We start from the raw sequence: 25,995 nt of genomic DNA on the forward strand, positions 1-25,995 counted from the left end.
TCGTTTCTATGTATTTCTGTATATATGGTTGGATAGTTCCATTCAGTCTCTTTCTTTCTTACTTTTTTTTGCTCACCCACACACTTGATTGATAAATATTGATCCTGATTGAATGATCGAAAGCTTGCGAAAGCCCGAGACAGCCATCCAGCAGGCCTCTGGAATTATTGAGAGCTCAGGTTTTAAAGTTCCCCTGACAGCTGCTCAATCAAATCGAATCAAATATTTGGGCTAACTAAACAGAAACCTTTCCTAAAGAGGCCCCCCCAAATTCCATGCCCTCAACGATGATGTCTAAATTCTGGAAATTCGCAAAAATCAAACTCAATTACTGGCGCTGTCAATCAGCAGGCAGGAATCGAAATGGGAATGGGAATGGGTATCGTATCGTATCGGATAGGAATCGAAATCGAGAGGCATGCGTAAGAGGCATTTGTTGTACTCCCATAGTTGGCATATCTCGAAGATACATTTCACTTAACTGTATGGCATATATCATCCATTCAACTACATTCGGCCATAGACCAGCCACTATGACAGCACACACACAGATGGCAATGGTGATGGCGATGGTTATGCCGATCTGGATGGGAATCGGGTATGGAGATGGTCATGGTTGGGGTTGGGGCTGGGTGTGGGGATCGCTGGGAGCTGGCCGACGTGCGTTGACCCTGAGACCCACGCCCACGCACGCAAAATATAAACTAATAGTATTTTATATATAGATGCAGAGAGGAAAATATTTCATCCAAAAGAAGACACAATTTCTGAGTTCCGATTGTTTACATCTCAGATTTAATTATGATTCTGACCTTGGCCAATGCGATTTGTTTTCTTTATTTTTTATTAGTCAATATTTAGTTTTTAAGAAAATAAATTGCAGGAAAAAGGTATTTCGGTTAGGAAATGAGAATAAAACATATTCTTGCAATTTTTTGATCAGTGCATGCAAATCATATCCCCTTAGATTTGCAAATATTCATGGAAATCATGTGGAAGAGAAAACCTAAAGTGAGTTGAAATGAAAAACATTTTAAAAGTAGCAAAAGTACAATGAGAAGGACCGCTCTATCGCCATAAAAGATGAGTGCCCGCTGAAAGGCAAGATCATAAAAATGAACTAAAATTCAAGTACAAACGCGTGCATAATTCAATTTTCCGGGATCTGTATGGGCTCTTTGAACTGTCTGCTAGTTGGAGAAAGATATTAGACATCTGCAGATGATACCCCAGCCCGAAATGAACCTCTCCAGAAATTGACGTTGCCCAACTCACGGTTCAACACACGACGATCGACTTTCAGTAATGCAACGCCCCTGTTCGTGGTGGCCAATGCACTTGGCCAAAGACTTCAATTGAAAATTTTTTCATTTACACCAGGCCATTCTCAATGGATATGAATCGGTTTTATATAAGCCCACCGAAAATTTAATATTTCTTTCTGAATAATTCTTCTGTTCATTGATTCCGAAAACGTAATTGAATGCATATTTTATTGCACTGCGATTACTGGGAGGGTACTCACTCGTACATAAATATGAGTATATATGCTGGGGGTATTCTGAAGTATTAGAAGTGAACGAAAAATTGTCGAAATCGCCGAGCATAATGCCAAACTTGAGCCGAAATTATGTTGATTCTGCGCTACGTCAGCATTATCTCCAATTGCAGCACCGAGTTGAGCGGCTTATGGCATTCGGCATTCGGCATATGGCATACGGCATATGGCCTGATGTCCGATATCTGATGGCTTTACTCTTCTTGCCATCGGCTGACTGACTAAGCCTAAGCTTTTGTTTTGGCTATCAAACGAAGGAATATTCTACGGAACTGCACATGCCGCACACATTATACTGGCAGAAATTGTTCGACTCCCATGAGTAGGTTCTCAAAGTTATGAGGAAAGCGATTTCGGCAGTTCAGGAAACATTATATCATATTGTGTATATCATATTTTTAATGGGTAATCTGCAATGAATAATTTATGTTTTTAAGCGTATTCTATTCTTAATATCATTAAGCTTTCTTGGAAGAAATCATAATATTTTAAGCATATAATAAATGGGAAGAATCTTTAAGAAATGGATTACTCAATTTATACAGAAATCATTGTACTATCAGTTCTTCTTCTCCTATTAAAGACCAGCCTGTAATTTCTCTTAGTGTAATAACTTTATCCGGCTGTTATTGCAGCGCCTTTTGGCTGGCCCAGCTGTAGCACCACTCGGAACCACCGGCTGCACCACAGCTGCAATGACTATCCAATCTGAACGGTGCGAAGATCATCTGCGTGGTTCTCCACCTCAAGAAGATGTTAGGCGATGATCGTGGGCTTTCGGAACCAGGAGGAGATCGCCTTGAACTATTGACATTATTTGTGGCGCATTTTAATTACGCCAAGAGCTATGGAAATGCTAACTGACTGGCTGCTGGCCAGTTTTTCCATTGCATAATGCATCATGTTAATAGGGAGCGGCACCGGAGATCGAAGATCGAAGGCGCGACTTCCCGTTTCGGTAGCGCCGGCAATTGTCACAATGATTTACAGGCATACCGCGTTGGCAGCTATAAATTGCTAAATGACCATTACAGAATTAATTACACGAGTATAGAGGAACCCCACAGATGCCAGAAGTTGGCTGGACTCTGAGTCAGTGCCTCGGGCCGTGTCGATCGCAATTGACCTATTGCCCCATACGACTAGACTGCCGTCTGAGAATGAAATATTATCTTGTAATTGTCACGTATTAGCGGTGTGCAGATATGTTATTGTGTTATACTCCAAAGCTAGATCAAAATATGCAAAGTAGAACGCGAGTCAGAAGTCAGAACCACTCAAAGTCCATGTAACGAACTCGTAACTTGGTCGGTATTAAATTACCACGGCGTCGACATGGCCAGACTTTGACATACTGTGTGAATAAAGTAAGTTGTTTCTCTAACTAAATTAACGAAACAAAGGAAATTTACGTCTAATGTACTTACAATACATAACGAAAGTTATTATTAATGGGATTTAACATGAACATGTTGGGTTCATTAAGTATGCAGAAAATACAAATTATCCATGGGGCTTTATCTAAACTATCATTAAGTATGGACAGCTCATAAACTATCCAAATCATATATTACAATCAATAAGTGCCTGAGTGTTTTTCAAGTATTTATAAGATTTCTTTCGATCGACAACGACAAAACAGAAGAAGTTGTTTATGGTGTTTATTATTTTCCCGTTTTTATGAGAGCCATATGTAAAACATAAAATTTAGAATTTATTACATAAGTTCTGTTATATTATTAACATTCCCATTAACATAAAGCTGCTATATAACTAATTATACTAAAGTTGCCCAGAAGTTCCGAGAATGTTTCTTTAATAAATGGCTCAGTTGGATTTGGCTAGGCTTAGCTATGGTCAAAGTTCTCCCATAAGAGGTAACATCGTCTATTTCATGAAAAATTTACTTATTAAGTTTTGAATGCAGATTTATTGGGAACCAGAAAACAAACTTAAGGAAGTATAATATTCCATTTTTGGATAATTATTGGCTTAGTTATGGGCAAAATACTGTAATTTTGAAGGAAAATTGGGACTAACTAAATTTCTCATTTTTGATAAGGGGTAACATCGTGTTTTTTGTGAAAAATGGCAAAAAATGTACTTTTTTAGGCTTGAATGCAGATTTATTATAAATTAAAATACAAACTCAACGAGGTATTAGATTCCGTATTCCGACCATTATTGGCTAATTTATGATAAATTAAATTAGTAAAATTGAGGATAAAATCGGAGATAACTAAAATTCACATTTTTGATAATGGGTACATCATCCTTTTTTACGAAAAATGTCCAACATTTTACATTTGTAACTTGGAATGCAGATCTCATAAGAATTAAAAAACAATATCACCGAGGTATGACATTCTATATTTGGACCATTATTGGCTTAGTTATGGGAATAATACTGTCATTTGGAGAAGAAAATTGGGACTAACAAAAGACGCCTTTTTGATAAGGGGTACCATCGCCATTTTTCCGGAAAATTGGAAAAATATGTACTTTTCCAGGCTTGAATGCAGGTCGACCAGGAATTAGAAAACAAGTTTAATGAGGTGTGACATTCTATATATTAAGGCCATTATTGCCTTAGTTACGGATAAGTATTGTCATTTCAAGGAAAAAATTGGATTTAACTCGATTTTGCATTTCTGTAAAAGCTGAACTCCTCTAAATTTGGGAGAAATGGCCAAAATAAATAAAGATTTTTGGGCTTGAATGCAGTTCGATAGTGAATTTTTGTACGAGTTCAGCCATGTATGGCATTGTTTATTTTATTTTCTTGCAAATATTCATGTGGCATTATGTGGAAGAGAAAACTTAAACTGCGTTAAAACTAAAAGAATTGTCCAGAAGTTCGATGAACATTCTTATAATCCATTTTTTAATTTAAGCAATATATCGATTGTTATATCTGTTTTCTTCACCTTTTCCAACACTCAGGTGCTGTCCCTGACAGGTGAAAACAAGCCAGGACCCGATTGAGGAAAACACACCCCGTTTAGAGCCGCCAACCACCACCATGAGTGCCAGCGAGGGTATCAGTCTCCCCGGCAACGAGGACACCAGTCCACCACATGAAAAACATAAACAAAGGCCCAAGAAGGCCAAAAAGAAATCCAGGAGTGCCAAAGAGAGTGTTCCACATCCAATGGACGCGAAAGCCACTGCCAGCTACTTCACTTTGAGTATTGTGGGTCAAATAGTATCGGCCACCTTTCCTTTGGGTCCCGACAAGGAGTTCGTCTTCCTGCGCTATGAAATGGTCGCTGGTCCCGACTGGCAATTGTCCTCTGGACCGCAGCATGGACTCACCCAAATGGCCACCAACAAGAGGGGTCACTTCAACGAACCGATTGTCTTCAACATGCCCATCGAGGTGACCTACAAGAGCACCAGTCCCTTTGGCTGTGGGTAAAAATTATCAATACTGGAACATGAAAAATGTATCAAATGATTCTTACATAATTCCTCTTTTGTTGCAGGGCCCCAGATCCTGGTGAGCGTGTTCGGACGCAGTGGCCTTGGTCGGGAGACGCTCCTTGGCTATGCCCACATCCACCTGCCTGTATTTGGTAGTCGTCGCCCTGCTGAGCAAATGGAGCAGCTGCAGGCCTCCATATTGATGCCGAAGTGCCCTAACATGATGGCTGATATCACCAGTTGGCTGCTGCGCCGCGAGCCGGAACTAAAAGATCCCAAGGTACTGCTGGACAACCTTAAGTGCAAGGGCCTCTCCATGGAGTCCTATGGCAGCCTGCAGTTCCAGATGTCCTCCGTGGTGCGAGGAGCTCGCAAGTTGGGCTACCATTGGCATTCCTGAGAAGAATATCCAATATGTGTGTCAGTAAAACGTGAACTTGACGAAACAGAAAAGCGTTTGTCTTAATCTAATTGCCGGGTGGGTGGTGAATTTCCCACATATGGGAGCTACCTCAAACTTGACCTTGCCCATGGTGGCCTGCTGACGGCTAAGACGGCTCGGAAATGACGCGACTATCGCTAATCCGACGCAGCAAATTTGCGGCAATCGAAAGCCCAATCCGAATTGGTAACTTTGGATTGGCCAAGTGGCGGGTAATTGGATTAGGGCAATTAGTCTAAGACGGGCTGGACACAAGTGGCAATATAAAGACCCGGCCAGGGTTCCGCCCCAGGCATTGCCGCCGAGTCCGCGTCCCGAGAGTCAGTTGTCCTGCTATGGGCAGCGAGTAGTCTCCGCAGCAGAGTAGCCATCAAAGTTCCGACGAAGCCACCACCGAAGCACCCGAAGTTCCAAAATGGTTAGCCTGAATCCACCAAACTTTAGCTATATGCGCGATGGGCGCAATCTCAGCCTGGCGGAGAGTGTGCCCGCCGAGATTATGCACATGGTGGACCCGTACTGGTACCAATGGCCACCACTGGAGCCCATGTGGTTCGGCATCATTGGCTTTGTGATTGCCATTTTGGGCACCATGTCGTTGACGGGTAACTTCATTGTGATGTACATCTTCACCTCGTCGAAGGGACTCCGCACTCCGTCCAACATGTTTGTGGTTAATCTGGCCTTCTCCGACTTTATGATGATGTTCACCATGTTCCCGCCCGTGGTACTGAATGGTTTCTACGGCACCTGGATCATGGGTCCCTTCCTGTGCGAATTATACGGCATGTTTGGCTCGCTCTTTGGCTGCGTTTCCATCTGGTCGATGACGCTGATTGCCTACGACAGGTACTGTGTTATTGTGAAGGGCATGGCCAGGAAGCCACTGACGGCTACTGCAGCGGTACTTCGACTCATGGTTGTCTGGATCATCTGCGGAGCCTGGGCTCTGATGCCGCTCTTCGGTTGGAACCGATATGTGCCCGAGGGCAACATGACCGCCTGCGGCACTGATTACTTTGCAAAGGATTGGTGGAATAGGTCTTACATTATTGTCTACTCGCTGTGGGTCTACCTCACGCCTCTACTGACCATCATCTTCTCTTACTGGCACATCATGAAGGTGAGTTTAAGGGCATCTACTAAGCCAAGAATCTAGCTAGGAATTTTCTTGTCATGCAGGCTGTGGCTGCCCATGAGAAGGCCATGAGGGAGCAGGCCAAGAAAATGAACGTGGCCTCCTTGCGAAACAGCGAGGCCGACAAGAGCAAGGCCATCGAGATCAAGCTGGCCAAGGTGGCCCTGACTACCATCTCGCTGTGGTTCTTCGCCTGGACCCCGTACACCATTATCAACTATGCGGGCATCTTTGAGTCCATGCATCTGAGTCCCCTGAGCACCATCTGTGGATCCGTGTTCGCCAAGGCCAATGCGGTGTGCAATCCCATTGTCTATGGATTGAGGTAGGTCTAGCTTTTCCTTAGTTACATTCAATCTTTATAGTATTTTGTGACCCGCAGCCACCCTAAGTACAAGCAGGTGCTCAGGGAGAAGATGCCCTGCCTGGCCTGCGGCAAGGACGACCTCACCTCGGACTCGAGGACACAGGCCACCGCGGAGATCAGCGAATCGCAGGCCTAGGCGAATCAGAGACGACGACTGCAGACGTAGGGAACTGACAGCTCTAGATCTACAAAGACTCAACTATTTTGCAAAGACACCTCAAGGAAAACCCAAAAAAAAAGATGGCAATGGAAAATGTAAAAAAAATTAAGTAAAATATAAACTGCAATTGATACAAAATCAAAAGACAGCCCGAGTTGATACTTTTTAAGCTGCTTCATCAAGCACAGTGCCCCAAAGAAGTGTGTGCCTTTATTGGAAGTTTAACCTTTCAAGCATTTCAACCGTTTGTTAAAGCCATTGGATCATATCAATCATCGTTATCAATCATTATCAATACAGTAAGAGTCATCAGGGGGAGGAGTCCTTAGCGGTAGTAGGTGTTCAGTCCGAGGTCTATCAAAGTGCCATTGTTGCGTCTTTCCCGCAGTTCCTGGGTGAAGAGAGCTCGTCCTTGCAGCAGGATAAAGTCAATGAGCCTTCGATCCGAGCTCTGACGCAGTGCATCCGGATCAGATCGCTTGCGAAGGTAGTTAAAACAGCAGGTCCTTGGTGACAAAATGTGAAAGAAGAACTCAAAAGAAGAAGTCTTTGATGTGCTTACCGAAAATGCTTGGTGCCACAGGCGCTGGCACACTCCTTGCCACAGGTGTCGCATTTTATGGCCTTCGAGCTGGGGCACATTAGCCAAATGCCTAGATTTATAGAAATCTGAGATATATATCTTATTAAGAGGTAGTCCTTAAACTCACATATCAAAATGACCTGGAAGTGGGCCAGCCAATGCATCGTTGTCTTGGTCATTGGTCGGCAGTCTGCTCACAATTCTCTGCCAGTCATATGATCCTCTGTCGGAGTCCTGTCCCGTGTCCCAGAGAAAGCGCAACTGAAAGGACCGACTTGCCGGCTAACGGGTTTATATACACATCCGTTGCAGGACTCCGAGATGCCAGCATTCAAAGTGGCCAATGAAGCATGCGAAGGATGAATAACCAGGAGGACAATCGAGAGTATGTGGACACGCAGTGCATAATAAGTAACGGTACACACACACACAGAGACAGTTGCAGATTGCACAACAAGTTTATGGGTTTATTTTGGGGTTGTTGTAGGGGGTGGTTGGATATTGGCAGCCGCAAATCAAAGCAGCTGGACACAGGTTGTAAAAGTTATTAGACGGGCGACAAGTTAAGCATAATAAAAGTGTTTAAAAAAGTTTTTGAGACTTGCTGGAAATTAGAAAATGTATGTAGGAAAACTTACGATATTCGGTAATAGAAAAAAATAAATACATACTTCTAGTATCAACTTAATATTACTCTTGCTTCTACTAATTACACTTTAGTTTTATATTAATTAAAAGAAATCCACTTTAAAAAGTTTTTAAATTCCTTTAAAAGTCATCTAAATTTGTAACGAACTTTTTTCAAATTCCCCTTACGATATACGATATTTGACATATTTCCGTAGATGTGGCATCTCTATACCTCACCGGTTAAATCAGTGTGACCAGTTGGCAAGACCAGCAAAATTTCGTTTTCCTGCAATTTTTAAAGCCGTTTCCCCATCTGGTTACATTTTCTAGTAATAAATAAAGGACAAAATATGTGGGAACCGCCACGATTGAGTGCATCCTTGCGCACCAAGACAGAGCTGGAGGCCCGCAGCCGACGCTTCAGCATCTTGCGGCAGGCCCGAACTACCTCCGCCGCGTCCACGACGACAAAAAGTCAGGAGTAAGTTGCGATTTCACCACCTGTGAAATTCTGCTGAATTCGTTCTTTTCCAGCAAGGAGGTGCAGACCATTGCCAGGCTGCTGGCCCAGATGCCAGCCGGTAAGCAGCCCGCCGCCAAGGTTCAGCTGCAGAAGCTGCGCAACCTGGTGCAGGAGTGCATGGGCTACGAGGAGCAGCCACAGGTGGTGGAGCACGCCGCTCTCTATCTCTTCTGGCTGCTCCTCGAGCAGCGTGTGCTTCTGGTGGCCACCACCCAACGGTTGCACGGCATGTTCGGTCAGACCTTCGACCGCAAAAAGACCCAGATTCATGACTGTGTTCTGGCCATTGGTGATCTATTGGAGGAGCACGAGCGGACCGCACTCAAGCGATGGCAGCAGGCACAGCGCAAAGCGCCCGGAGTTGGTCCCCTGTGGGGTGCCCACATCCACGTTAAATGCACGCCCTCTGAGTGGATGGACATCAGCCTGCTGACGGATCTGGCACCGGATGCCCTCCTCAAGAACCGCACCGTCAACAAGTTCTCCATGAAATACAAATCCAAGACTGCTCCGACGGAGTCCAAAAGCGCGGAAGCCACCAAACTTAGTCCGGAACTGCGGATCCTGCTGGGCATCTCCGAGAAGTTGGACGACGAGCACCTGTTGAATCGAGTTGGCGACATTCTTGGTTCCAAGCGCAGTAGCGAGGAGTTACAGAACGAACTAATGGAACTCCTGGGATTCGATCACTTCGAACTGGTGGGAAATTTGCTCCAAGAGCGAGAAATAATCGCCAGGCAACTGGATCAGTATGCAACCCGATCCCGGCGTGTCAAAGAGGTGAAACAGAAGCGCATCCAGACGGCGGCTAATGGAGGTGCCTCGGAGAGGCGGCCGACTGTCGCCAGCGCCGTTGTAGTGCAATCGGCCCAGGAGAAACAGCTGGGCAAGATGCAACGAAGGGAAGAGAAGAAGTTACAGCGAATAATGCGTAGCATCAAGGACGAAGAGCCGGAAGACGACCCCAACTGTGCAGTGGCCGTGTCCGTCCAGCAATTACGAATGCAGCACCAACGAAGGCTCCTCGAAGCCGCCCAGCGGGAACCACTGCTGCTCAGCACAAAGGCCGCCAAAGCAGAGTACAAACAGTCCTCGTACACCCAGCCCATACACTACCCCTATGTGTTCGACAGCCAGCTGTTGGCGAAACAGCACGCCGGATTTATTGGCGGAAGCCGGATAACGCTTCCGGACAATGCACAGCGTGTGGACAACAAACAGTGGGAAGAGGTCAAGATCCCAGCGAGCGAGCCACCTCCACTATCTGTCGGCAACAAACGCATCAAAATTGACGAACTGGATGATGTGGGAAGACTCGCCTTTGCCAACTGCAAGGAGCTGAATCGCATCCAGTCCGTTGTATATCCTGTGGCCTATCACAGCAACGAGAATATGTTGGTGTGTGCGCCCACGGGAGCCGGAAAGACCAATGTGGCTATGTTGTCCATTGTACACACGATTCGTTGCCATCTGGAGCAGGGAGTCATTAACCGGGACGAGTTCAAGATCGTTTACATAGCTCCAATGAAGGCTTTAGCTTCCGAGATGGTGGAGAACTTTTCCAAGCGTCTGAAATCCCTGCAGATCGTTGTAAGAGAGTTAACGGGTGACATGCAACTGACGAAGGCGGAGATGGCAGCTACTCAGATTCTTGTCACAACACCGGAGAAGTGGGATGTGGTTACCAGGAAGGGTAAGATGAAGATAATGTACTCTGTACTTTATGTTAATCAAATTCCTTTACAGGCAGTGGCGATGTGGCTTTGATAAGCCTGGTCAAGCTGCTCATCATTGATGAAGTGCACCTTTTGCACGGCGAGCGAGGTCCAGTAGTGGAGGCTCTGGTGGCTCGCACTCTTCGGCTTGTCGAGTCCTCACAGTCGATGATCCGCATTGTGGGACTGTCTGCCACCCTGCCAAATTACATAGATGTGGCCCACTTCCTGCGAGTGAATCCTATGAAGGGTCTCTTCTACTTTGATTCACGATTCCGTCCAGTTCCACTGGACACCAATTTCGTTGGCATCAAGTCGGTGAAGCCCCTGCAACAGATTGCAGATATGGACCAGTGCTGCTATCAGAAGTGCGTTGAGATGGTGCAGCAGGGCCACCAGATTATGGTCTTCGTCCACGCCCGTAATGCCACTGTGAGAACGGCTAATGTGATCCGCGAACTGGCTCAGCAAAACAATACCAGTGCCTTGTTCCTGCCCAATGACTCCAATGCCCATGGACTGGCCATGCGTTCGATACAGAAGAGCCGGAACAAGCAGTTAGTGGACCTTTTCTCCTGCGGCTTGGCTATGCACCATGCCGGAATGCTGCGCGCCGATCGTCAGATGGTTGAGAAGTACTTCGTCGATGGCCACATCTCGGTGCTGGTCTGCACGGCCACTCTGGCTTGGGGTGTCAATCTGCCGGCACATGCTGTTATCATCCGAGGAACGGACATATACGATGCCAAGCATGGTAGCTTTGTAGACTTGGGCATACTTGATGTGCTGCAGATCTTTGGACGCGCAGGTCGCCCTCAGTTCGACAAGAGTGGAGTGGGTACCATCATAACCAGTTACGATAAGCTGAATCATTATTTGTCGTTGCTGACTAATCAATTCCCAATCGAATCAAACTTTGTAAATTGCTTGGCTGACAATCTCAATGCGGAAATTGGTTTGGGCACGATAACCAATGTGGAGGAAGCTATCGAGTGGCTTAGTTACACGTGAGATCTCTTACTTTATCTTCGAAATGTTTGAGATTATATTAACTTGATTTCTTGTATTTTGTAGTTACCTCTTTGTGCGAATGCGAATAAATCCCCATGTCTACGGCATCGAGTACTCGGAGCTGCAGAAGGATCCTACGCTGGAGGCACGTCGTCGAGCTCTCATCATGTCCGCATCGATGAGTCTGGACAAAGCTCGCATGATGCGATTTAACCAGCGTACGATGGACATGAATATTACAGATCTTGGACGCACTGCCTCGCATTTCTACATTAAATACGACACTGTCGAGACCTTCAACGAGCTGATGAAGCCTTTTATGAACGAGGCAGAGATTTTGGGCATGATTTCCCAGGCGCAGGAGTTCCAGCAACTAAAGGTGCGCGAGGATGAAATGGAGGAACTTGATGAGCTAAGAAGCTACTATTGTAAAATAAAGCCTTATGGAGGGAGTGAGAATATCCACGGCAAGGTAAGACCTGAACTTTACTATATGATTCCCATTTTACCAAGCTAAATATTCCATTCTCTGCCAGGTCAACATTCTCATTCAGACATATCTGTCCAATGGGTATGTCAAGTCCTTCTCTTTGAGCTCCGACATGTCCTACATTACCACAAATATAGGAAGAATAACCAGAGCCCTCTTCTCCATTGTTCTGCGGCAAAATAACGCTGTCCTGGCAGGACGCATGCTGCAACTTTGTAAGATGTTTGAAAGACGGCAATGGGATTTGGATAGCCACCTAAGACAGTTCCCTGCTATCAATGCGGAAACAATCGATAAGCTGGAGCGACGCGGTTTAAGTGTCTTCCGGCTAAGGGACATGGAACAGCGGGAGCTTAAGGAATGGCTACGCAGTGACCGATATGCCGAGCTGGTAATCCGCTCTGCACAGGAGCTACCCATGTTGGAAGTGGAAGCCAGTCTGCAGCCTATTACAAGAACAGTGCTGCGGATTAAAGTGGATATCTGGCCTAGTTTCACTTGGAATGATCGAGTTCATGGGAAGACAAGTCAAAGCTTCTGGCTGTGGATTGAAGATCCCGAGTCCAACTATATCTACCACTCGGAACTATTCCAGGTTACCCGGAAGGTAGTGATGAGCGGTCAGTCGCAGCAGCTGGTAATGACCATTCCGCTAAAAGAGCCACTGCCACCGCAATACTACATAAGAGTGAGCAGCGACAGCTGGCTTGGCAGTACTACATGCATTCCATTATCGTTCCAACATCTGGTGCTACCGGAGCACCACCCACCACTGACGGAGCTTTTGCCTCTCCGTCCACTGCCAGTCAGCTGCCTCAAGAACGTCCTTTACGAATCCCTCTACAAATTCACGCACTTCAATCCCATCCAGACGCAGATCTTCCATTGCCTGTACCACACAGACAATAATGTGCTCTTAGGAGCTCCTACTGGCAGTGGCAAGACTATCGTGGCGGAAATAGCAATCTTCAGGGCACTTAACCAGAACCCAAAGTGCAAAGTGGTCTACATTGCTCCTCTAAAGGCTTTGGTGAAGGAGCGCATATCGGATTGGGAACAACGTTTCCAGCGATCCTCGCTTGGTCTCAAGGTGGTGGAGCTAACGGGCGACGTCACTCCAGACATCCAGGCCATTCGCGAATCGCAGCTAATTGTTACCACACCGGAGAAGTGGGACGGTATCAGTCGATCCTGGCAGACGCGTGAATATGTGCAGCATGTATCCCTGATCGTCATCGATGAGATCCACCTTCTGGGCGAGGACCGAGGACCAGTCATTGAGGTCATTGTTTCGCGAACGAACTTCATCAGCTCTCATACGGGCCGGGCTATTCGAATCGTTGGATTGTCCACAGCCTTGGCCAACGCTCAGGATCTAGCCAACTGGCTGGGAATCACAAAGATGGGGCTGTACAACTTCAAGCCCTCGGTACGTCCGGTGCCTCTGCAAGTTCACATCAACGGATTCCCGGGAAAACACTACTGCCCCCGAATGGCCACCATGAACAGACCTACGTTCCAGGCCATTCGTACCTACTCCCCATGCGAACCCACAATTGTCTTTGTGTCCTCCCGTCGTCAGACGCGTCTGACGGCTCTGGACTTGATTACCTTCGTGGCCGGCGACTCCAATCCGAAGCAGTTCCTGCACATTGCTGAGAATGAAATGGAGCTGATCCTGCAGAATATTCGTGACCAGAACCTTAAATTCTGCCTAGCCTTCGGCATTGGTCTACATCACGCCGGTCTGCAGGAGCAGGACCGAAAGTGTGTGGAGGAGCTGTTTCTCAATCGGAAAATTCAAGTGCTGGTGGCCACCGCCACCTTGGCTTGGGGCGTTAACTTACCCGCCCATCTGGTTGTGATTAAGGGCACTGAGTACTTTGATGGCAAGGTGAAGAAGTACGTGGACATGCCCATTACGGATGTGCTTCAAATGATGGGCCGAGCTGGACGGCCACAGTTCGACAACGAAGGTGTGGCCGTCGTCCTGGTACACGACGAGAAGAAGAACTTCTACAAGAAGTTCCTGTACGATCCATTCCCTGTCGAATCAAGTCTGCTTGGTGTGCTGCCGGAACACATTAATGCCGAAATCGTGGCTGGAACTGTGCAGTCAAAACAGGCGGCTCTGGACTACCTCACGTGGACTTACTTCTTCCGGCGGCTGCTGCGTAATCCCTCGTACTATCAGCTGCAGGGCGTGGAGCCGGAGAATGTTAACGCTTTCATGTCCAACTTGGTGGAGCGCGTGGTCTATGAACTTTCCGCCGCTGCCTGTCTGGTGGAGCGTGATGGATGTTTGGTGCCAACCTTCTTAGGGCGAATCAGTTCCTATTACTACCTATCTTATCGCACAATGAAGCACTTCCTGGAGGATCTACAGCCAGGAATGGGCACCAAGGAAGTTCTCCTCGCCATAGCAGATTCCTATGAATTCGATCAGCAACCCGTCCGGCACAACGAGGACAAGTACAACGAACAACTGGCTGACAGAACTCGCTTTAGGCCTCCATCCTCCTCCTGGGACTCGCCATATACAAAGACGTTCCTGTTACTCCAGGCCCACTTCTCTCGCTTGTCACTTCCAAACTCGGATTACCTAACGGACACTAAGTCGGCGCTGGACAACGCGACTCGAGTGATGCAAGCAATGGTGGACTATACGGCGGAAAGGGGTTGGCTCTCAACCACTTTGGTGGTGCAGCAATTGATGCAGTGCATCATTCAAGCGCGCTGGTTCGACGGTAGTGAGTTCCTCACATTGCCAGGAGTGGACGAGGACAATCTGGATGCCTTTTTGAACATACAGCACGACGATCACGACTATTTGACGCTACCCGCGCTGAAAGAGCTGTGCAGGAAGGAGTATGAAGTGTTGGCCAAGCCTCTGCGAGATGCCTTTGAGGAGCATGAAATCGAGCAGATGTACAAGGTAAGTGATGGATTCATAACTCTTCGGAATGTTTCCTAAATAGTTCTTAAACCTGACTAGGTAATCCAAGACTTGCCCGAGATAGCATTGCAAACATCCGTGGAGGGTCGCTATATGGAAGACGAGTACGCCAAGAGACCCCTATCACTTTCAGGAGATCCTAAGGGTGAATGGATGCCTTTGCATGCCAATGAAGACTACGTCCTTACTGTTAACCTTCAGCGTCTCAATATCAGTGGACAGCGAAGAGGAGGAGGACAAGGCTATACGGTGCACTGCCCTAAATATCCCAAGCCCAAGAACGAAGCCTGGTTCCTGACTCTAGGTTCCCAGGCCAGTGACGAGCTGCTGGCCATGAAGAGGGTAACCATTCGCGGCCAGCGCTGTTCCAATCGCATTTCGTTCCAGGCAACTCCCCGACGTGGACGTCTGCAGCTTACGTTATATTTAATGTCCGACTGCCTGATGGGTTTCGACCAGCAGTACGACCTGCGCTTCGATATCATCGATGCGAAAGAGGTCTAAGTAGACCAGTTAGAAACTAAGTCTAAGATGAATATCGTAGCATTCTGTAGATCTGAGGCTTAACCTTTAGTAAATGGAGTTCATATGTATTCCTTATGAACGATTTCCACAACCACTGTTAGCATACCTAAGGTTTGTAGTCAAACTGAAATCGCGTATTTATTGTGTGATCCCCCAGAACATGTTTAACATTTTTATCATTAGTAACCTGCTTCGAGACGAAGCTCCTTTGTTAACCGACCACGTAGAGCTTAAAGTACTTTCTATGAATTTATGAAGTAACGATTTTTATTATCTGAAGTTAATAAAATTGTATTTAAGGCAAAGAGAAATATATTTCTGAATTATTAATTTCGTTTTTGGCTCGATTTAACAAAGATTTCATTCCTTTAATCTGAGCTGCCAAAATGTAAATAATTACATTCATATTTTACATGATTTTACATATTTTCATATTATCGACATGGCTTTGGTTTTCTACATGTCACAGTGGCGACATCTAACGTTCATTGTTAAAACGGCAAAGTAGTAATGAAGATCTTGAAATGCAAGTTTTTCGGAGATTAATAATTTAATAATCTTTTAAAATTATATAAAATATTTCGTTTGAACCAAAGTTTTGAATATTTAAACAGATACTTCGGTTTAAGCCCGAACCCGAATATTTCTAGACTTTTTATATCACAGCCTACAGAATTAAGAGCTTCAGAGCTTCATAAAAAAGATATCGCTGGAATATATGAATCATTAATCCTCTAGCCCTCTAGTATACAGCAGAAAGCGTTTTTAATCGTCCCAATATATACCAACTAGGAACCATTTTCCCTCTGCCTGTGCTCCTAAGTAATTCGCTGCGAAAATATGTAAACGACCCACCTCATCCAGATGTATTGTTTACGTGAGGCGTCTTTTAATGGCGAGTTTTATCTGGGTCCTGCCCATTTCTAGCCGCTTTCCCCTGCCTCCACACATGGCGCTGAGAAATGTAAGCATATTCAAGTGATTAATGCAGATGCCCACCGCATCGGACGAATCCGCTGGTCCCCGGAGAGGCGAACTCCCCGTCCCCGACTCTAGCGGGCGTCCAGGATAAGGAGCTGGCCTCCACCCGCAACGTTTGAGTAATTAAACTTGATTAATTGTCTAGTCAGCATGAAGGTAAAAATCGGCGTAGCCAAGATAAGCAAAACGGAAATGGAAATTAATTAATATGAAGCTAAATAAAACGAAAAAGAAATAATGAACAAGTTTACTTTTGGCAATACCCCAAAGGAATCTTCGATGGCTGATCATTCGATGGGCTCGAGTGCCATGTTGGTTTCCCCGAATTATATACATAAGAAGGGACCAATTTATTTCTCACCTGCGCAATTTTTACATTCCTTATTGCAATTCGCCCACCTTCGAACCGGCAATGTTGAAATTCCATAATCAGCAAACAAATAAATAAACAGCTGGAAAACTTTTCAGAAACTTTTGCACCTTGAGCACATAAAGGGTTTCATTTTGTCTTGGCACGCCAACTTCTCGGCCAAATCAGCGATGGCAGCCAACGGAATTTATTTAATTTGCATTCAGAAGTAGGAGAAGCGCATGGCCTTCTGGAGGCTTTGAGGATAGCCTTTTCAGTGGATTGAGCTTATAATAACTTTATTTTTACCTTTCCTAAGATTATTTCTTCTTTCACTTATGAGTTTTACATAGTCATAACTATAGTTTAAAACTACATTATTTGGTAAGTTCACATCAAAGTAGTTGCTTAGGAATTGACAGGTGGAAAGACATTCGACTAGCAAGCCTAGTGTTGGTTATCGTGACTATACACATTATCGAACATTGGGAAAGTCAGTGCTAAAAACTCTGGGATAAAAAAAGTCATTTCTTAATCAATTGCATTTTCTCAACAGCTAGATTCGTCTATTTTTTATCAAGTAAGTTTAATTCCTAACTATTGTATCTCGTTTATGATATGGCTTTTAGCATGGAAAGCTTAAGACTGAAGTCGGTCATCAACTCCTTTGTTTCTATTGAAGAGTCACGTGGTCAGGACACTCGTAAACAAGAGATAATGGAATACCAGCGGATGACCTCGACGTCAGGAAGCTCTACGCAGACGCTTTTCTGGAGTTTTGCCGGGCACGGGATGTTCCAAACCGGAAGCTCAGCCCTTCCTCGCGATTATCTTTCTGAGGAACGTGGGGACCAGACGAATCTGATTATCAACTACATGCCGCAGGACATGAATGAGCCAGAACTGCGCCGCCTGTTCAACGAGTACGGTGAGATCCGTAAGCACAGGATCATCCGGCACGCCGGTTCAGGACTAAGCTGTTGTTATGGTTTCGTGGACTTCATATCTCCACGTCAGGCAACGGCTGCCCAGCAAAGCCTGGACGGCACCGTTATCCGCGGCAAGCGACTTAAGGTATCCTTCGCCCGACGTCCGGGAGATGAGCTCAAGAACTGCAACCTGTACGTGGCCCATCTTCCGTCTTACATAAACGAAAAGATACTTCGCGAAATGTTTTCTGTCTATGGCAACGTCTTGGATGTGAATGTGATGCGGAACAAGATCACTAGGGAGCCCACTGGTGTGGCCTTTATAAAGTTTGGAAATCACCGGGAGGCAGAGTTGGCTAAGTATGGCCTAGACCGGCACAATATGGAAGGCGGCAACCGGCCCATTAAGGTGAAGTTCGTGGATAATCCTAAGAATTCCAAGCAAAATCACACCTCCAACGGTCTGCAGTTCAAGTACTTGGGCGATTTTCCACAATCGATGAAGCGCCGACAGGGAATGGACAGTCAGGAGGACTTCAAGCGTTCGCGTTGATCTTCTGTGAAGAAGATAAAATAAAAAAAAGAAGTTTGGTCCGTCCTTCTACTTGTCATTAATTTTAAACAAATGGAATATATTATTTAAAATAAACGTTCGGCCAAAAACTACGGTTTAAATGAAATAATTCAATATATTTAAAGATTTTTAAAAAATATTGAAACCCTCTGCTTAGTAAAGCCTTTTCTTTAGTATGTTATTTCAATTTAGGTGCACTTTGGATTAAAAACCTTTTTTTCAAGTAGTGCAATCCAATTAATTTCAGTCTTAACGTATTCATTCAGTTATGCATTTGGCTGCCCTTTGTTTTTTTTTTAATCCAACATAAATAATTCATTATTTTGCCGCAGGAGCTTGGCTTATCGTTTGCAAACAAGCCACTCCTACAAAGTCGAGATCCTCCGTCCCTTAAAAAACATTAACAGCTTTATCAATCGCCTGGTACCCTCAACTCACCCAGAGGGGCTGCCAATTGGCCAAAAAAGGTGCGTCGGATTCGGTTTAAGTTTCTGATTTCGATTTCGGGTTCGGGATGGGTCAAATAAATAATGAAAACAAAGGGCGCATAAATATTTGAAGATCGCAAGCCGAATGAAAAGACATGCGAAAGTAGGTGGGAAACGAGTGAATTGAAAATTATTTCCAATTCGTTTGCTTTTCTCATTATAATTGAGGCGCAAAGTTGCCTCTGCATCTTGGCTTTGGAATCTTTTACCCAGTTTGTTTTCCTTTCGACTGCTGCTCTTGTTTCAGCCTCCGGTCGCAATTCAGATTTAACTTACAGATTTTGCTCACTTCCCTTGGCCTTACAAGGGCCCTTCCTGTATTGCTGCAGTGTGCAGTTTTTTTCAGAGTCGAGGTCTTGCATAATGATTATATAACTGGGATAAAGGATATGTACTGAAAAGAGATACATGGCCTTAACATGAATTCAGTTTTTTCTCAAGACTTGGGGCTTGGTATTTGCCAGCTAGACATAAGTTGGATCACAAAACAAAAGTAGTCCCCGCTTCAGCTTACTTTATGATATGATTTAAAAATGTATAACAATTTATTAAAGTAATGAATATTTATAAAAGCTAAGTGAAAAGGTATTTGTTTACCCATCCTTCAAATCAAAAACCCAAACGAAAGATAGATTGCTTCTTCATAGAATGACTGCCCTGTGATGTATGAAATAAAAATAAAACTAAATAACAAAGGCGTAATGAAACCGGAAAATGAGAACAATTGAATTTCAGCTTCATCTTGTGCTAGAAATGCAAATCAAATTTTCACTTCTCCTTTGTTTACAGTTTTCATTTCATTTTTCAAGGAACAGTTGCGTTCGTCCCTAGGAGGAGTCTTCGGAGTGAAAAAAGGGCTGCAGCCCCTTGATAAGCAGATTATACGCTTTTCACCATTTTTATCCTTTTCCTTTGCCCCTCGGCGAAGGCTGCGAATGTTTTGGGGATTTTTGTTTTAGCCTCGTGTTTTGTTATATTGACATTTGTGGCATATTGTTTTCAACAGAGATTATTATCAAAAAAGAAAAGATTTTCTTTCAATCAAAAATTTCATAAAGTTTTCTCGCGAATCAAGAAGTGATTTCCCATCTTTCCATTTGCGATTTTCTGCGTACATATTTTACACAAGCTTAAAGTATTTTATTTGAACATTTTCTCGTCGTGATTCCGACTCATTTGTCTTGCTTTGTCCGCCAACATTAAGAAAACAGACTGCCCACAAATTGACGGGAGGGAAAGGAAAAGCGATGCGGAGGCTAAAAAGCTTGTCAACCAAGCTGCCCACAAGCGTCACGTCAGGATAATTAAGAAATTTTTCAGTTCCCGTCTTGTGGACCCCACTTTTCTGGCCCTCAATGGCGGCTGACTTGGTGGTGCGACTTTCGCTATCGAAATAAATGGAAATTGATTGAATTCCATTAGGCCGGGCAGGGAACCAAGTCGAACCGAACGACTGCCTTTCAAATTAGGCAAAAACTAATGAGCTATGCACATGACCATCGACAGCAGGCATTAAAAGTTGTCCAGCTTCCAGACTATCATTTTCAGGGGGGAAAGGAATTTCTCTTCCCTCAGGAGAACATTGAGTCATCAGTGTAATGCTGAGGGAGTTTCTTAAGCTTGGGGATGAGGTTGACCGCTGCAGGTCTGGTAATGGGTGGCCATTACAGGGTTCACTTGCCTGCAATGTGTAATTTATAGAGTTCTGGTAAGTGAAGTTGGTATTCAAGATTCCATTTAAACTACATAGTTTTTCTATTCCTATTATTGTTATTATCTCAGGAAGAAGTGCTATCGATCTCTTACTTTCCCCAACAAAGAAACTTAACACACATCACGAGGGTTACCTGAAGATCCTGGCACATTATGAACTTCAGCTCCAACCCGAACTCCTTTCCCAAAATGATAAAGTCTCTACGAGGACCTTTGAAGGGTCATATAATTCGCCAGGATCCGTGACGGGATTGTCAGGCAGTCCGTCAGAGGAATCAGTGCAACGCATGCGTGCGCCATTCATCATCGTCAGCGGCACACACTGAACTCTAACTCAACATATTGTTGCAACATATTTTACGTGAGGGGTTACCGTAGTTCCTTTTATTTTCTCCCCCACACTCAGCCCCTCAAATCGCTTTTGCCTGCGTGGAGATTTTTTCAATTTTTAGCGAAAATTACATCATCACTTATGCTGAATGAGATTTCCGCCCGCTCCCCTGACTTGGTGAATTATTAAAAAATTTCTTTGTCAACAAATCACTTGGCTCTCGTGTATGGTGTATGGGGGGCGCTTCACTAAATAAGGCGTAGGTCATACACATACACATGCGATTTACATTAGCCGCTCCCCTCCATCAAAAAACGCAACAGAAAAAAAAAATATAAAACCGAAATTTAAAAACGTCGCAAAGAAATTTGTTAACGTTGGAGGGTTGTTTTGCCAGCCTTTGTTGCGGGGTTGTGGGTGGCACCCTGATGATGTATGACGGCAAAGGTGGAAAATCGTTTCCAAACATAATTCTGTTTGCCTGACACCTACAACACTCGCATAAATCTCGCAGCTCTTTAATTCTGGTACCCAAGCCTGTACGGTGGGAAGCTTAAAGTCCTTTCTCTCGTTTCGTCCTAATTTTGCGGGACCCAAGGCCTGCGGCAGTCGTTGACAAATTCAATAATTTTTCCCATTACAAAAGGAGACTTCGGTGGTTGGGTTCGTTCTGGGCGGCTAAGGCTTGTTTTTGTCTGACGAAAGCGACCAAAATTGATTGACGCTGATTTGAGTGGTGGGACCCGGTGGGGTCGGATGAAATCCCTGGCTAAATTTAATTTCACCCAAAAGAAAAATCACACGAAATCGACACCTGCCAAGGCGCCGGAAAATAATCAAAATAAAATATGGATTTTCCTTTGTTCCACGCACCCGAAGGCGGAATCGAGTTAGACGCGTTGGCGAGAAGGTCCTGCCAGCGGAGTCTACCAATCTGCAATTTGTCTTGGCGGATGTGTATGTGTGTGTTTGTGTGTTTGTGAGACTTCTAAGCCGCTCGGCAAACAAGCGGAAGTTTCCCCACGATGCGTTAATACTCGAAAATTTGCGATAAGACCGGGGCTCTTTTCCCCCAGGAGATAATGCAAGAAAGCTGCTTTCTGGGGGGTTTTCTATGGGTAGGGTTAAGAGACGGCTAGGATTGGTTGGTACTTATTATAACAATAAGTTCATTCGCAGGTTTACGCTCCAGTTGGTCCAGACCCAGTTCTGAGCTAACAAGATTTAAACTTTGAAAGTCTTTATTTGGATATATGAATAATTTCCAACTTGGCTTAAAGAATTGAACTTGAGCTGACAGTTTGATGCTCTTGAAAAGGTACATCATTTAAGGACCTAAATGTTTATTAATAATGAATTCATTTTCTTATAATTTTTCCTTATAAGATATTTTTGTTTTTACCTATTACAAACATTATTTGCACTTCTTATCGATATTAAGAAACTGCACTTGCTAAGAACGGAACGCAAAGTTCGGGCCACAAATAACCCAGAAAGTTGCAGAGATAAGCGCGGAACATTGGCAGACGAAAATAATTTGCCAAACGCGGAATGCCAAAAGTTGGGCGGAAGTAGTGGAAGCCCAGACCAAAAATTGCAGACACATTACCGCGCTTCAATTTCAATAATGTGGAACACTCGAGTGTGAACACAAACGTGCTCCGAGAACTATTCTGGGCGAAATAGTTTGCCAACACATCTGTTGGCATCTCCGGCAAAAGAAAGGCCAAAAATTGGTATTATTGAACAGCAATAAATTTGACTAGAACACAGGAAGTGAATGTGGATGTGGAACAAGGACCAGGGATTGGGGTAATGGGATATTGGGATACCAATTGGTATGGGTATTCGGATTGGGGTTGTGATTGGGCAAAACAAAAACCAACTTTCAGGCAAAAATGGCCAAAAGTTTTAATTACCCATAAAGATGTTCGTACACGAAACAAAAACTACTACAAGGGGGAAATCAGGAGCAGGAGCATGAGCAGGAGCAGAAGCGGAAAGGGATGTGGGTGGAGGGCGGAAACCAGTCAGTGGCGATGGCATTGGCAAAGTGTTATGGCAAATGATTCGGTCTCGCCTCGGTGAAGAGGCTCAAAATGTAATCGACAGGAGCAGGCATAGCAGGAAAGTAAAGGAGCCAGGGAAGGCCTTCCCTCGTAAAGATCATAACGCATTAAATTGGCCCACAAATTGGCCTCCTCTTGGCTTGGCCCATTTTTCAGAAATCAATGGCCAATAAGTAGGCAACGGCCAAATCGTTTTCTGGTCAGTCAGCCGCCTCTTCTGTTGTTGAGTAATCGCAATTTGGCAACCAACTGCCAGGCATCCACATCTAACCAGCTGACCAGCTCCTTTGCACTGTCATCCGTGGCCAGGACACGCCCTCGAGATATCCTTGGCCGTTGTTGTGTGTCGGGCTTTGAGAAGTTAAGAATTCAATTGACCACGAAATCAAGATTATTGTACGAGCTCAAGAGCTGAAGTGCGGTGGGAAAGTGCCTTTCTCTTGCCTCTAGCCTCGGGTGGGGTTTTGAAGTTTATCCCTGGACAGAAGGGAAGTGCCGGCGGCTATCCACTGACCGACCACTGACTGACTGTCTTAACGGTTCCGAGAAGTGGCCATTGAAGCCCTCAAAGAGTGGTGGCCGGGGCGATGAGCTGGAAAGTGTCGGATAAATCCAATTTCGTTTGCAGCCCTGGCAGTTACTGCTGGACTTATTAAACTGTCAGTGGGGATTCATTAGGTGTCGAGACAATTACAGTCGGGAAAGAGTTGGAAATGATTAACTGAAGTTAAGAAGTTGTGTTTTGTACGAAACAAGTTTAGAAGTTATAGGGAAGAATTCAAAATTAAAGCTATTGTGAAACTTATTGATAATCCCAGCATCCATCTTCCATTTAGCCTTGAATACCCAAATAAGACCTCTTCCTTCTTCATATGAGTTTATCACCCATCAAACACAAATCTAGATTCCATTTAACTGAAATGATGACTTAATTCCCTCTTTAAAAGCTACTTTCCGTTGTTTCCCAGGCCAATGAAATATCTATTTACACTTTCAATCATATTTCACTCGACAGTTTGCTCAGTTTCCGAAAACATTATGTCTGGCAGCACTCAATTAGCAGGCATTTGGCGACCAGGACGTCGGAATATGACCAGAACGAGGTCCAATTGGGCGATGTCCGTGTCCAGTTTTTGGTTAATTGAAAGCAAACAAAACAAAACGCAGCGGAAATGCTGCTCAAACACGCTAGACGAGTGCCAGGACAACCCCTAAATATTATTTATGCCTCGGCCGTCCATCTATTGACCGTTCATTTCGGGGCTTTTAACGCCTGGAACGGCTATGTTTGCCCGCTTTCGCCTGGGTGCGCCAACTGACAATATTTATTAACTCGTGACCAGTTAGTAGTGGCCGGAGCATTTAACATTCGCCGGCCGCTGATTGTTGGTGTCGCCTTGCACGGAAATTAGTGAAATTGTATCGTCCTCGACTCTGTCGCCCCGAGGTTGTAACTTAATTAAGTCCAAGTCGATCTGGGCGGGGCAGCAGCTGCTTTTTTTTGGCCAGGAGTCTAGCAATTGACACAGTGACACCAAGAACCCACTATCCCTCCCACTAACCAAGCTGTGGTCTATAGTCGTGCATGGCCAGAATGTTTACTTAACTCATAGTTTCTGTTTTGCAGGTTGGGCTTGCATGTTTTATGATTAATTTTGTGAGAGTTTAATATCAGCTGAATATATAATCCTAAAAATATATTTTAAGGTGAATTTATATATAAGTTAAGATAATATTTCCGTGTGATACTTCTTCTGCATAAACTGCAATTTATGTTACCTTTACAAGCTTTCAAGAGTATTCCAATTTCGACTTTAGCTACGTAAAATTCCCATTTCGCTGGTCATTAATTTTCTATGTACTACGATTTTTTGCCCTTTCATGTTAAGGCAGCATAATTTTCAGGCATTTAGCCTGGCCAACCCGGAAGCATTTGGCTTAAATGTCTGGTCATTTGTAAATAGTTCGTGTCCCACAGCCGCAGACGCCGACACTTGACGGAAATGGCCAAGAAATGAGCCTCCGTTTGCTAGACCGCACGAAAATGTCACGACTTTCACCTGGCAAGGGGAATCCCCCATCCCCATTCCTCTTACCTGCTTGCGGGGTGTGTTTTGGTCCTGTTGACTTGGACAGAAATTAGCACAACATTAAATAACACGATTTTGTCGCCGTGATAAGCGAGCCTCGCATATTTGTTAGCTTTGACCTGCCCTGACATGAGTTATGACCTTGTAATAATTGGGTTGGGGGCGCTCCTCATGCATATTTTATGGAATACGCTTTAATGGGCTCAGCGGATGAGTTATGTCTTGGTTGGTTTTAGTTCGGACTAATTAGGTTAACGCCATGTGGGAGGTTTTGAGGTAGAGGATGGGTATGGGGTATTACCAGTCGACTTCAGCTGGAAAAGTTACGACAAACTCAATTTCTGGGAATAAGATCGACTTTTTGGTGAACATTTTAAGCAAGTACACTGACACCTTAGGGCAAGGTATTTAAAACTAAAAGAATATGAAAGTTTTAGTTTCGATTATTTACCCATCTACAACATATTGCACTGGCATAATAGTGTTTCCCAATTAGCCAAACACCCACTCATTTGGATCTAAGACCTAGAAAAACTTAACTTCTTTTCTGGTAAATGGCAGGCATTTGTTCCCACATTCAGGACAGTGGGATCGCCAACTAGTCCGTCAGTCAGCCAGAATGTCAGTCTGACTGCCTTTTGGGAGGCCGAGGAGCTGCGGTCGTTCATTTCACGGGCCGAATCATCAATAACTCATGCCAGGCCAATTTGTATACTTTGGACAGTTCTGTGTTCGCCGTTCGGCTTTTGGCGTTCCCTTCTTGACTTTTGGCCAGCAGCAGCAGTGGAGCAATGAGCGGAGAATAGGCTCACTCGCCGAGACTGAAGCCACATTTCAAAAACAGTTTCCAGGGCATAAATCACTGGGAGTGCTAGGAGTGCTCCAGGAGTCCCAAAGAGTCGGAGTGGAAACGGGAACAGTTCGATTTGCCAGCTTCGAAAGTTTTCCTT

The 25,995-nt window shown here is 44.7% G+C and overlaps 5 protein-coding genes across 6 annotated transcripts; 4 read left to right on the forward strand and 1 right to left on the reverse strand.

Moving 5' to 3' along the window:
- Window positions 1–4,507: 4,507 nt before the first annotated feature.
- LOC108105554 (B9 domain-containing protein 1) lies at window positions 4,508–5,417 on the forward strand. Of its 2 annotated transcripts, none has more exons than XM_017212193.2 (2): window positions 4,508–4,968; window positions 5,044–5,417. In XM_017212193.2, exons 1-2 carry the CDS (start codon window positions 4,581–4,583, stop codon window positions 5,379–5,381), a joined length of 726 nt encoding a protein of 241 aa, XP_017067682.2. In that variant the 5' UTR covers window positions 4,508–4,580; the 3' UTR covers window positions 5,382–5,417. The 2 variants fall into 2 exon arrangements, with proteins under 2 accessions (XP_017067682.2, XP_017067683.2); XM_017212194.2 differs by having other exon boundaries at window positions 4,508–4,972; window positions 5,044–5,229.
- Window positions 5,418–5,729: 312 nt separating this feature from the next.
- LOC108105553 (opsin Rh6) lies at window positions 5,730–7,232 on the forward strand. The gene is made up of 3 exons (XM_017212192.2): window positions 5,730–6,546; window positions 6,606–6,886; window positions 6,944–7,232. Exons 1-3 carry the CDS (start codon window positions 5,839–5,841, stop codon window positions 7,062–7,064), a joined length of 1,110 nt encoding a protein of 369 aa, XP_017067681.1. The 5' UTR covers window positions 5,730–5,838; the 3' UTR covers window positions 7,065–7,232.
- Window positions 7,233–7,259: 27 nt separating this feature from the next.
- Window positions 7,260–7,915, reverse strand: LOC108105555 (trissin). The gene is made up of 3 exons (XM_017212195.2): window positions 7,799–7,915; window positions 7,651–7,741; window positions 7,260–7,594 (listed from the first exon to the last, which is right to left on the reverse strand). Exons 1-3 carry the CDS (start codon window positions 7,848–7,850, stop codon window positions 7,414–7,416), a joined length of 324 nt encoding a protein of 107 aa, XP_017067684.1. The 5' UTR covers window positions 7,851–7,915; the 3' UTR covers window positions 7,260–7,413.
- Window positions 7,916–8,601: 686 nt separating this feature from the next.
- On the forward strand, window positions 8,602–15,832 carry LOC108105552 (activating signal cointegrator 1 complex subunit 3). Its single transcript, XM_017212191.2, has 6 exons — window positions 8,602–8,782; window positions 8,836–10,517; window positions 10,571–11,546; window positions 11,614–12,022; window positions 12,087–14,975; window positions 15,036–15,832. The coding sequence occupies exons 1-6, from the start codon at window positions 8,652–8,654 to the stop codon at window positions 15,498–15,500; spliced, it is 6,552 nt and encodes a 2,183-aa protein (XP_017067680.1). The 5' UTR covers window positions 8,602–8,651; the 3' UTR covers window positions 15,501–15,832.
- Window positions 15,833–17,284: 1,452 nt separating this feature from the next.
- Window positions 17,285–18,460, forward strand: LOC108105547 (sex-lethal homolog). The gene is made up of 3 exons (XM_017212183.2): window positions 17,285–17,344; window positions 17,408–17,431; window positions 17,534–18,460. The coding sequence occupies exon 3, from the start codon at window positions 17,569–17,571 to the stop codon at window positions 18,331–18,333; it is 765 nt and encodes a 254-aa protein (XP_017067672.1). The 5' UTR covers window positions 17,285–17,344; window positions 17,408–17,431; window positions 17,534–17,568; the 3' UTR covers window positions 18,334–18,460.
- The last annotated feature ends 7,535 nt before the right edge of the window (window positions 18,461–25,995 follow it).

Source organism: Drosophila eugracilis, unplaced genomic scaffold, assembly GCF_018153835.1.
Source record: "Drosophila eugracilis isolate 14026-0451.02 unplaced genomic scaffold, ASM1815383v1 contig_367, whole genome shotgun sequence".
Classification (NCBI taxonomy): domain Eukaryota; kingdom Metazoa; phylum Arthropoda; class Insecta; order Diptera; family Drosophilidae; genus Drosophila; species Drosophila eugracilis.

What these genes read in the sequence shown, in the direction of transcription:
- LOC108105552 (XM_017212191.2), top strand. Translation starts at nt 8,652, where the DNA reads ATGTGGGAACCGCCACGATTGAGTGCATCCTTGCGCACCAAGACAGAG. An exon ending in GGATGTGGTTACCAGGAAGG is followed by an intron (nt 10,518 to 10,570) that starts GTAAGATGAAGA and finishes ATTCCTTTACAG; the next exon opens with GCAGTGGCGATGTGGCTTTG. An exon ending in AAATCGAGCAGATGTACAAG is followed by an intron (nt 14,976 to 15,035) that starts GTAAGTGATGGA and finishes AAACCTGACTAG; the next exon opens with GTAATCCAAGACTTGCCCGA.
- LOC108105547 (XM_017212183.2), top strand. Translation starts at nt 17,569, where the DNA reads ATGGAATACCAGCGGATGACCTCGACGTCAGGAAGCTCTACGCAGACG.
- LOC108105553 (XM_017212192.2), top strand. Translation starts at nt 5,839, where the DNA reads ATGGTTAGCCTGAATCCACCAAACTTTAGCTATATGCGCGATGGGCGC. An exon ending in CTTACTGGCACATCATGAAG is followed by an intron (nt 6,547 to 6,605) that starts GTGAGTTTAAGG and finishes CTTGTCATGCAG; the next exon opens with GCTGTGGCTGCCCATGAGAA. An exon ending in CCCATTGTCTATGGATTGAG is followed by an intron (nt 6,887 to 6,943) that starts GTAGGTCTAGCT and finishes TGTGACCCGCAG; the next exon opens with CCACCCTAAGTACAAGCAGG.
- LOC108105555 (XM_017212195.2), bottom strand. Translation starts at nt 7,850, where the DNA reads ATGACCAAGACAACGATGCATTGGCTGGCCCACTTCCAGGTCATTTTG. An exon ending in CTTCCAGGTCATTTTGATAT is followed by an intron (nt 7,742 to 7,798) that starts GTGAGTTTAAGG and finishes CTATAAATCTAG; the next exon opens with GCATTTGGCTAATGTGCCCC. An exon ending in TGTGGCACCAAGCATTTTCG is followed by an intron (nt 7,595 to 7,650) that starts GTAAGCACATCA and finishes TTTGTCACCAAG; the next exon opens with GACCTGCTGTTTTAACTACC.
- LOC108105554 (XM_017212193.2), top strand. Translation starts at nt 4,581, where the DNA reads ATGAGTGCCAGCGAGGGTATCAGTCTCCCCGGCAACGAGGACACCAGT. An exon ending in GAGCACCAGTCCCTTTGGCT is followed by an intron (nt 4,969 to 5,043) that starts GTGGGTAAAAAT and finishes CTTTTGTTGCAG; the next exon opens with GGCCCCAGATCCTGGTGAGC.